Source organism: Elephantulus edwardii, unplaced genomic scaffold, assembly GCF_000299155.1.
Source record: "Elephantulus edwardii isolate Elephantulus edwardi_28Jun2011 unplaced genomic scaffold, EleEdw1.0 scaffold00020, whole genome shotgun sequence".
Lineage (NCBI taxonomy): Eukaryota > Metazoa > Chordata > Mammalia > Macroscelidea > Macroscelididae > Elephantulus > Elephantulus edwardii.
The window spans coordinates 27,783,418-27,795,259 of NW_006399770.1; the positions used below are offsets into that span (position 1 = coordinate 27,783,418).

Genomic DNA, 11,842 nt, shown 5'->3' on the forward strand with positions numbered 1-11,842 from the left:
ATGGGTGTGTCGGAGGCAGTGCAGTTGGCGCAGGATAGAGCAGGGTTTAGGGCTGTTGTGCATAGGGTCGCTATGAGTCAGAAACGACTCGACGGCACATAACAACAACAACAACTATTAGTTGTTAGATTCCAGAATATTTGATAATGTATTTAAGGTTAAAATGTAATCCTGACTGTGATGTTGTTGTTTAGATATGACAGATGGATCTTTGTACTTCCTGCTTTCATAAAACATTTTCCGTTTTAAGAAACACGATTAAGAATGCATTTATACTATTTTACCTTAAAGATAGCAGTAAACTCTTGTTTAGAAAATGAAGTAGTAAAAAAAAAGAGACAGAAATGAACTAGTATCTTGAACTGATCTATCGAAATCCTATAGTTTAAATGTTCTGTTTTTTTTTAGCCTAAACTCCAATTTCTACTTTCATTTTGGAGCTAGCTTGGTCTGATTTACTACTATGATTTTCCCCTGATTTGCTTGGCTAACATATTGTTCATGCATGCTTAATTTTGGAATTTAATCATAGATTTAAAAAAAAAAACAACAACATAAAGTTCATCAGAGACAAACTGGGATGAAGCACAGATGGCCTAGTCTATGGTATAAAGAGACTACCAAGTACAGCCAGGAATGCACAATCAGAGAGGATAAGGTTGATGAATGGGACCTCCTAAAGGTTAAATCCCTGTGTGCATCAAAAACTTTTTCTGACAGAGAGAAAAGAAAACCTACTGACTGGGGTAAAAAAAATTGACAATACAATTTCAGACAAGGGTTTCATATCAGAAGTTTACAGAATCATACAGGGTCTCTGCAAGAGAAAGACTGATAACACAATTACAAAATGGGCAAAAGGCTTGGAAAGACCTTTCACGAAGGAAGATATTTGGGTCGCCAATAGACACATAAAGAAATACTCAAAATCATTGGCAATAAAAGAAATTCAAATCAAAGCCACAAAGAGAAACCATCTACTCAGAAACATTGCTACTCCAGTAGCAATGGCGAAGTTTAACAAGATAGCAAGTAATAAATGTTGGAGAGGATGTGGAAAGATAAGAATTCTTCTACACTGTTGGTGTGATTGTAAAATGGTACAACTACTCTGGAAGGCAGTTTGACATTTCCTAAGAAAGCTGAACCTAGAAATTCCATATGACCTAGCTATTCCATTGCTTGGACTATACCCTGAGAAAATGAGAACAGAAACTCAAGCGGAGACTTGCGCACTAGTGTTCATAGCATCATTAATCACCATCACAAGAACATGGAAACAGCCCAAATGTCCAACCACAGAGGAATGGATTGAGAAAGTATGGTACATTCACATGAAAGAATACTGTGCAGCGTGCAGGAACAATGATTTTATTAATCACTACTTAACTTGGGAGGGACTGGAGAGCATTAAGCTAAGTGAACTAACTCAGCCTCATAAGGACAAATACTATATGAGACCATTATTGTAGAAATAAATAACTAGTAAAATGTGAATGAGGATCTAAGTAGGGGAGTGTGGGAGCAGAGGGGTGAGGTTGTGTGGGGAGGAGGGTAATCATATGGTTGCACAAATTGATGGGTGGAGAGGGGTAGGTAAAGGAAATGAGAAAGATCTAGCTTGAAAAATAATGTATATGAACTTGGTAAATAAACCAGTATAAAATAAACGTTTTATTTAAATAAAAAAGTAATTTAGACTTTGTTTCCAACAATATAAGATTTTTTTCCCTCCTCCTTTCCCACATTAAGGATACAGAACTAATAGTTTTTATTTTCTTGGTTCATATTTTAGTATAAGAATGACTTTCTGGAACCCTCTAACAAGAATTTATATGCTAACTTCAGAAAATACCCAGTGATGATCTTAGGTCTTCAAATTTAGGATTTCTCTTAAATTTGTTTCTTTTTTATGTTGTTCGTGTGTGCCATAGGGTCGGAACCAACCCATGGCCAACCCTCCTGTGGGTTTTCAGAAGCAGTAATAGGATGGAAGGAGATTGCCCAACTTTCTCCTGCAGAGCAGCTGGGGGCCCCAAACCATGTGCCTTTGGAATTGCAGCATAGCTTTCTTGCTTCATGGTCTTAGGGCCACGGAAAACCAGTTTGCACTGTAAACTTTTGGTCACATCACAAAATTTAAAAAAAGAAGAAATGTTTTTGACTCATTTATTAATATCATTTGTTATACCATGCTGTACCTTGAGATATTTTAAATTATATACATTTAATAGTAAAAATGTACACAGGAACCCCACCTATATGCATCCATTTATTTTTAAATAACATATTATTGTTCTATTAAAACACACATAATCTATATGGCCCTGTGTGTCCACTTGCCGTTCAGAGGTAACTTGTGGTAGCTGTGAAGCTGAACACTAGGACACTGATGTGTCAAATGCGATAATTGTTACCCATGGTGGACAGTGTTTGGTGGCGCTTCCTGGTTAAAATAAGCTTGGAAGCAGGAGCGGCATCCACTTCCGTAAAAGCATGCCTCCTGAAACCCTATGAACCTGGAGAAAGGATGGAAGTCACTCACACAAGTGTTGAGGACTTTTGTTCATAGGGTCACTATGAGTCGCCTACCACTCGATGGCACTTAACAACATAGAGACCGGTTGGCCTAGTGGACCAAAAGTGATGCTATCAAGCCAAAGGTGGGTGACTCTAATCCGCGGCCCTAAGACCTGTTTTAGATTGTTGTTGGGCAAACATTCTTCTTGGTCGTATAGCCCTGGTGTGTGTCCCCTAGCCCTTCAGAGGTAACTTGTGGTCGCTGTGAAGCTGAACACTGTGACAGCGATGTGTCAAATGCGATAACGGTTACCCATGGTGAACAGTGTTTGGTGGCGCTCCCAGATTAAAACAGGCTTGGAAGCAGGAGTGGCGTCCACTTCCGTAAATAGCTTGCCTCCGGAAACTCTATGAACCTGGAGAAAGGATGAAAGTCACGCAAGTGTTGAGGACTTTCGTTCAAAGGGTTGCTAAGAGTAGCCTACGACTCGATGGCACTGAACAACAACAACAACGATCTGTATAGACAATATAGTCATCTGCATTATACATAATAAAATGTAACATTCAGAAGAAGGAATTTTTTTAATATGTAAATGAAAGTTACCTACATCCTTAGATTATTTTAAGTACTTTTGGATGCGCGCATCCTGTTTTAGAGGCCATGCTTTTGAAGTTGCTCAAGAGTTATGTCAGACTAGCATGGTATTTGGAAATCCAAACCATTCTACAGGTCATGATGATGGGCCTGGAATCATCAAACATGATTGCCCCTCAAATAAAGAAATGTAGGCAAGCAGTAAATATTGGGTTAGTAAGTAAATGATTACATTAATTTTTGAAGTAAGATTTGTGACTTATAAAATGAGGGCTGTTTGTATTAAACATTTATATGTCCTTATATGTCCCTAATGGTAAATAGATATTTTGACACTTTTGCAAAATAAACAAGAAAAAAAAATCTTTGAATTCATGACATTTTCTTGATAGTAAAAATTCTTTTTCTCCCTTAGGATGCCATTGATAACAGATTAGATTCAAAAGAATGGCCATACTGTTCCCAATGCCCAGCCGTGTGGAATGGTTCTGGAGCTGTGAGGTAAAAGCTGTAAATGAACTTTTTAGTATAATATTACCAACTAATTCTTGAAATGGAACATAGGTATTCTTTTTATATTTGGTAATTCTTTGGATCATATAGTCATTTGAGAGTTAGTTTTTTTGTTTAAATGTAACTTGTTTTAGATGAGCCTTGGTAAAAGTCACTGCTGTCAGTTGGTTTCAACTTATAAGTCCCCTGCATCAAGGTTCTGAAGCTGTAAACGACAGCAGGTGCAGACAGCACCCTTATTTCTCTCACAGAGCTGCTGGTGAATTGAAATTGCTAGTGGATTTGAACCACTAGAGATGCGTAGCTTTACGGTTCGCAACCTTGCTTGCTACAGTGTGAGCTATCACATCAGATTTTGAATCCAGCAATAAGATTGCTGTTGAGATGAGTAGAAAGAGAGGGGAGTGTGTGGGACGTGTCTGACCTTGTGGGAATTGGTCTTGTATTATTGACACTGTGGACGGGGATAGTTTCCTTCTGTGAAGCTGATAAAGGTCAGATATGGTGCTCCCCAGGTGGCCCTTGCTCTTTTCATAAGATTGTAACAAACTATGGCTAACATTAAAGAAGAATGGAAATCCCAGAGTACTTAATTGTGCTCATGCAAAACCTATACCTGAATGAAAAGGCTGTTGTCTGAACAGAGCAACAGAACACTCCATGGTTTAAAAAATCAAGAAAGATGTGCATCGGAACTGTATCCTCTCTCCATACTTATTCAGTCTGTATGCTGAGCAAATCATACAAGAAGCTGGACTCTGTGAAGAAGAATGTAGCATCAGGACAGGAGGAAGACTCCTCAACAACCTGTAATATGCTTGCTGAAAGTGAGAACTTGAAATGCTTCCTGCAGAAGATCAGAGACTACAGCCTTCAACATGAATTTCATCTCAACATCAAGAAGACAGAAATTCTCACCAATGGACGAACATGCAGCATCATGATAGGTAGAGAAAAGATTGAAACTTTCAGAAAATTATATATACCATGAACTGCCTGGAGAATAAATGGATTCATCCTAGAGAGGGTAAAACCAGGCTGCCCCTTGGAGGCAAGGATTCTGAAGCTTCATCTGAAATACTTTAGGCATGTTGCAAGGAGGGACCAGGCCTTGCAGAGGGATATCTTGTTGAGAGGGTGGGGGAAGAGAGTAAAAGAGGACATTCTTCAATGAGATGGATTGATTCAGTGACTGGGTTAAAGTGGGTACGTGTGTCAGCGATGAAAAGCTTGGCACAGGATAGAGCAGGGTTCAGAGCTGTTGTACGTAGGGTCACTATGAGTCACAAATGTCTCAATGGCACATAACAAGAAAAACAGTCTTACTTGGACCCACAATCAACATACTTTGTTCCAGCAGTCAGATCAGGAGAATATTGTATTGGGAAAGTCTGTTGTCAGGGACCTTTCCAAATTATTGCGGAGCAATGATGTCTGTCTGAGGACTGAGGAGCATCTGATTCAGGCCATGGTCTTTTCAATAACTTGCTGTGCATCTGAGAACTTGACAATGAAAAAGGATGACAGAAGAGTTGATGATTTTGAGCTGTGATGTTAGAAAAAGAGTATTGAGTATCCCATAGATTACCAAAAGAGCAAACAGATGTGTCTTGTAGAAAGTCTATCCAGAGTCCTCCTTGGCAGTAGATGACAAAACAACTTATCATATTCTGACCTTGTTGTTTGAAGAGGTTCTTCCTTGGAGAGGGATATCATGTTTGGAAAGGCGGAGGGTCAATGAAAAAGAGGAAGACTATCAACTAGATGCATTGACGCAGTGACTGCTGCTATGGACTCGACTGTGTCAGAGCTGATGAGGATGGCACAGGATAGGACAGGATTCAATCTGTTGTTCGTGAGGTCATATGAGTTGTACTTGACTCAACAGCGCATAACAACTATAATCCACGAGAGCTCCCTACTCTGAGTCACAGCTTTGATTTTACTATTCGTCCCTAGAGATTTTGCTTGCTTATTTTCAGCTATACTTTTAAATAGATTTTTGCTCTTTTTTTAACGATTGTTTTGAAATGTTTTTTAAGAAGGATTTCTTGTTGCTATGTCTCATTGCATCAGAACTAGCTCATAGCTGACCCTCCCGTGGATTTTCACAGCCTGTAAACTGCGCAGGAGAAAATTGTCTCTCTTCCTCCCACAGAGCAGCTTGTGGATTTGAACTGCTTGTGGCAGTGCCTCTCATTACATACACACTAGTACCAGAGCTTCCTTCAGGATCCAGAGACCTGAAGTGTTAGAATTGTTTTGAGCAATATTATCTCTTTACCTGTGTTTTCTCGGTTGAAAAAGTTTTTGAAACTGAAAAGTTACATTCATAGTGTGCCTTTCACTTCTGTGTTTGGAATGAGAAGGCGTATCATCATGTTCCTGTTTTATCTTTTGAAACTACGTTCTCTTTTTTCCTCTTGTTCACTATCTCTTCATTCCTTAAGCTAAGGAATGAAAATAATCATCCTAAAAGCTAGATTGAAAACATTGTTTGCTATAAGCCTTTATATACAGGTCCTTAGAGGTAACATGGAAACAGTGGCTTTCCAGGTGGTTAACAGAGGTTACAATGACTTCTTGAGTTCAAAAAGAGAGTATTGGAATTTCTATATACACGTATTTTTATCTAAAAAAATAATTACGCATTACTTCCATTATACACAGCAACAATATATGTATACAGTAAATAATTTAATATTTAAGGAACTCTGGTGGCCTAGTAGCAAGAAGCTGTGCTCCAGTCCTGAAGGCACAGGGTTCAAGGCCACCAACTGTTCCACGGTTTGAGAAGGATGGGCAATCTCCTCCCATGCAATTAACTGCCTCTGAAAACCCACCCGAGGGTCATCTTTGGGTCAGTTCTGACTCTGAGGCACACAACAACAAATAATAGGATTTATTTACTTTTTAAATAAAAAGACCAAATTTTTTGCCATGGAATCTATAAACAAAAATAATTTCTCATGACCAAGAATAATGTTGCCTGGTTCGAATCCACCAGATGCTCTGCTGGAGAAGGAGGGGCAATTTCCTCCTGTGCCAGTCAGATTCAGTTTGACAGTACACACACAAAAATAATAAAATTTTTAAAAAAGAATAATATTGCCTAATGGAACACTCATAATAGAAATGTACTACAGCTATAGCATCTAGTACAGTGTCTAGTATGATAGCCACTTATTCTTGAGCACTTGAAATGTAGCCTAGTGTATCTGAGGAGGTGAATTTTTTATGTAATTTTAATTAAGTAAGTTCATGTGGCCGCTAGCTACAATATTGTACACTGGAAATCTGTAGCACCGTAGGGAAGGGAATGGTAGAAATGATTGTATTTGTTGTTGTTATGTGCCATTGCATCAACTACAACACATACTAGCACAGTGAACCACAAATCTTAACCTTGCCCTATCCTATCCCTTCCCCACCATCGCTGATATGCACAAACACACTGTTAAATTCACTGTTATCAGTCCAGCTTGCTCTGAAATGGCTATTACTTGTTGAGTGCTTTCCAGGTCCTACTTACATAGCAATATTTCCTTTCCTTAAAACACTACTTGACTTTACAGTGATGTTAATTAAGTAACTTGTAAAGATCACACAGAGTCAGGAAGAAGCAGAAATCAAATTTGAAACTCAGATCTAACTCCAACACTCCACCTCCCCCCTCATCCTGACTGGATTCCAGCAAAGGACGTCACGGTACCGCGTCAGATGGGAATGTGACCTGTCCTCTGCCACATGCTTCAGTCACACTCCCTCTTCACCTGCCATAAATAAGAGCAGGTCTTAACTTGGAGATGGAAATGCTGAGATCTATTTTGACTTATTTGTCCAAAGTGCATTGGAAACAAATTGAAAGAGGCAGTGAGCCTCACGTCTGGGGCTCTGTTCCCACCACAGTTCATTATCAGTGTAACTGATGCCAAAGCTGAATTTGGTTAGGTTAGCCTCTTGTAAAAATCTATAAGCAATAGAGGTTTTAGAAAAACATTTTAACATTTTTGTGTTTTTCACTTTTTAGTGCTCGCCAGAAACCCAGAACTAACTATTTAGAGGACCGAAAAAATGGATCAAAACTCATCATTTTTGTAATTGGAGGAATTACATATTCTGAAATGCGCTGTGCTTATGAAGTTTCTCAGGCACATAAATCTTGTGAAGTAATTATTGGTAAGAAGAAGGAATTTTTCTTTTGCTTTTCATAGAGATGAGCAAATGGGGTGGGGAGCTGGGCAGGGAGAAAAGTACAACAATAAATGAATGGAAATCCAAAATCTCTGTAAATGCTCATTAAAATTAATAAAATTTTAAAAAAGAAAATAAATTTTAAATACAAAACATAAATATAAAAATTAATCTGTAATTTATATTTAGGACTAAATTATTTTGTTTTGTTTTTAAATCAGTGTCACAAGTTTTTTTCCAGATAGGTATATAACTATCATTTTAGTTTAAAATATTTAAGTTTTTTGAAATAGGCTTGTTCTTTTCAACTATTACATTTTATGCTTTATTCCTCTTGGTGCTATTTTTTTCATGCATAATTTTTATTAATTAAAAGTTATGAATATGGACCTCACATGGGTAAGGACGACATGGAATGGGATTTTAAGAATTTCAGCCAAAGCCAGTGACTGACACATCATTGCATCACTGCAGTTTTGCCTCACAGCTCCCTTGTTGAACAATTTTCACATTGATGAGGTAGTGTTAAATTTTACACTGCAGTATATGAAGAGCATAGAGTCGACACAGTCCTGTGAGTGGACAGTATCCTTGAGCACCCTCAGCAAGCAAGAAGCGTCGTATGATTGTACTGGGGTAGATGTTTCAGGTCAGTGCCCGAGAGCAAGTTTATTAAATTGCACAAGAACACTATGCTCTACATATTTTAAGGACAATATAATCCATGAAGCCAGGGAAAAATCAGCTGAACTACTGGTCTCTAAAAGTTCTCTTTTCTCCCATCAGGTTCTACACATATTTTAACACCCAAGAAACTGCTGGATGATATCAAAATGCTGAATAAATCCAAGGATAAAGTCTCTCTTATTAAGGATGACTAGGGATTTTGTTTTGGAGGATTCTTACTAAAATCTTCAGCTAAACTAGAGGAAGAAAATATTACTTTCATGTAATTTAAATTGTGAAACATTTCTATGGAATAATGACTTTTAAAAGAATACTTCTGAAGGGAGTATTTCTTACTTCCTGGGAGTCTTTATGACTGTCAAGGGACTGATCACGTCTAATTATTTAAATATTATTGCTGCTTATTAAAAGATGAGAAGAAATGTTAAAATGCTTTCTAAAAGGAAATCTTCTACCTTTAGAGTAGACTACAGTAGAATTTGAGGGTAATTTTTCAGTCATCTTTGTACATACTAACTGTTTGTCAGATACTTATCTTTTGTCCAAAAATCCAGTTTTGAAAAGAATGACTTGTAAGTGGGGGGATTGCAAAAGGTAAACTGTAAATGTGTATATAGGATAGATTTCCTATAAATATTTTCTTTGAAGTGAATGAATGTCTTTTGCATGTAAAATAATTCATTGTCAATAACAGTGATTTCACAGTGGGTACTATCATATTAGTAACTTTTGAAGAGCACAATTTTATACAGTTCTGAAATAATGTATGTTTAAATTAGAAAACTATAAATAATCATGAATATTCTTCTAAGAGAAAATAAATATATGATTAAAGAAATGTTGGTTTGTTTCTTTGGGATCAAATGGAAAGTTAAGGAATTAAAGTTTTCAGAGTTGCTAAGAAGAGAGCAAATTGTCAAACACCTGAATGTGCAGAGAAAGACTAGAAATTAACATAACAATATATTTATATATTCAGTGTATTTATTGTGAATAGATTACGTTTGAATCGATCAGCATGGTCATCAGGATGTGTCCATGGTTGTAGAAAAAGAGTCACAGTGAAGCTGCACAGAAAGAACTCTGTAAGAGTCAGTGCCTGAGACAAACATTTCCACCAAACTGCTCACGAGGCTATTTTTTGTCTCAAAGATGAATTTAGGAAAACAGTTGCTTCGAATCTCAAGATTCAGAAGGACACCTAAGAGCTAGTGATTAATCATCCCGTTAACACAAACCCAGGAATCTGGATTCTAGGAGAATCAATTGTATGTCAGAGCAAGCACTCCACGTAGAGAACAGGTGTTCAATTTTTTTAAAAAACACTCATTTAAGGCTAGTTAACATAAGCATATAGCTGAAGATTTATAGCTCTGTGTGTGTGTTATACAAAAGGAACATCTTCATATCAAAATTCTCTTCATACCGTGTTCTGCCAGAGGGCTGAACAAGCATGTCTTGGAGGAAATGCAACCAGGGTCCAGGGTGCTCCTTAGAGGTGAGGATATCGAAGCTTCCTCCCACATGCTGTGGGCATGTTGCCCTGAAGAAGGACATCATGCTTGGAAAGGTGGAGAGTCAGAAGCATAAGAGAGGAAGACCCTCAAAGAGATGGATTGACACAGTGACTGTAACAATGGGTTCAAGTATATCAGAGATGGGGAGAATGGCACAGGGTAGGGCAGGGTTCAGATCTTTTGTTCATGAGTTCACTGAGTCATGGTCAACAACAACAACATTGTTTTAATAGTTTTATTCTTAGAAATATTCCTGCAGTGAATTACTTAAAACCCAAACTCATTGCTATCAAGTTGGAGCAGCCTCATAATTGACCCTCCAATAAGTGTTCAGGCTGTAAATCACATAAGAGGAGCTTGCCCATCTTTCTTCAGTGGAGCGGCTGGTGAATTCGAACTGCCTGCCTTCGGGTTTGCCGCACAGCTTGCTACCCAGTGGACCACAGAGCTCCCTAGTGAATTACTTAGGCACAGACCTTCCCAGACTTCCATAATGTGTTTGGAAATATATTTAAATAGTTATAATAGTGTTAGCTAGTCAAGGAATTAGTATTTTACTATTAGCATCATCAATTTTTTTCCCCCCCATAAAGGCTTTACCACTTTGGAATTTCGCAGCAGTGTGTGGTAGTGCCTGCTTCACAGTAGCTTCACAAGCTGTGTAGTGAGGACTTCAGCTGGACTTTGTCCCAGATTCCTGGCAGATAACCTGAAATCTATAATTAAAAGTTTGGACATTTATCCCCTCTTCCTGGAAACCAAAAAAATCCAAACCCACTGCTATCAAGTCGATTCTCTGCCACGGTCGTGACTTAGTGAACATAGTAGGACTGTCCGTGGGGCTTCCAAGGCTGTACTCTTTCTCCTGAACACTTGGAGTCACTGTGCCACCAGAGATCCCTCTAGATTCTAGAAGGACCTTCCAAATCTTTGGAATGACTTGAGTGATAGGGAGTGGCCTGTGGTGGTACATAGAGGGTTACACTACTAAACCAAAGTTGCCATGTCTCTAGTGGGAGAATGAGCAGTTCTCCTCCTGTTAAGATCTGCAGTCTTGGAAAGCTGATGGGAATTTGCTGTGAGTTAGAATCAAGTGGACAGCAGGGGATTTAGATCGTCCTGGTGGGCCTCTTTGAAATAGCACATTAGATAGTGTATGCTAATGCGATGGCTTAGGCTGGGGAGAGCCACACCAGGGAGAATAACCGAGTGATGATGGAGTATTGAATTCAATCAAGCTTGTCTACAGGAAGCCTCAGTACAAACTGGATGCCGAGGTTTAGATGAGCTTTTCTGATTGACAGTATTTTGTCACACATTAATGTGCTTTTTTGTCGGCTGAGGAAAAAGAATAAAGAAAGAGGACACCAAGAATGGAAGAGAAACAGCATGAAGGCAGGGATGAACAGCTGGGGGAGGGAGGGAATGAGTGGAACAGAAGCCCTCAGCCTACACCTTTCTGTGGCTTTATTGAGAATCACAGGGAAGTAAATCACAAAGAGAAATCTTTTGCAAATGAAGCTGAGTTTTCCCCAATTGTCAACCTTACACTTATCTCAGGAGGGAGGGATTAGTAAATAGAATCCAAGAATTGTGAACACTTAGGTCTGCCTAGGCCCTTGATCCCTGTGACCTGTCTCGAGGAATTCCAGTTTGTATTTACACCTCCCTCATGTCCTGATAGAGCATTAAGTTTTTCATTAATATTTGGTTTGAAATTTGGCTTCCCACAACATTTCTGACTCACATGGAGAAGACAACAAGCTTCACTTTGGGGACCCTCTAGACTTAACCCTGTATGTCACTCTGCCCT

At 38.6% G+C, this 11,842-nt stretch overlaps 1 protein-coding gene across 1 annotated transcript in view; it reads left to right on the plus strand.

Moving 5' to 3' along the window:
- The window catches only part of STXBP3 (syntaxin binding protein 3), an 87,054-nt gene extending 78,238 nt beyond the window's left edge, over positions 1 to 8,816 (plus strand). Inside the window, exons 17-19 of the mRNA XM_006882499.1 lie at positions 3,534 to 3,619; positions 7,662 to 7,810; positions 8,612 to 8,816. Coding sequence (XP_006882561.1) covers positions 3,534 to 3,619; positions 7,662 to 7,810; positions 8,612 to 8,706 — 330 coding nt within the window. The 3' untranslated portion in view covers positions 8,707 to 8,816. The remainder of the gene's footprint in view (positions 1 to 3,533; positions 3,620 to 7,661; positions 7,811 to 8,611) is intronic.
- Positions 8,817 to 11,842: the final 3,026 nt, after the last annotated feature.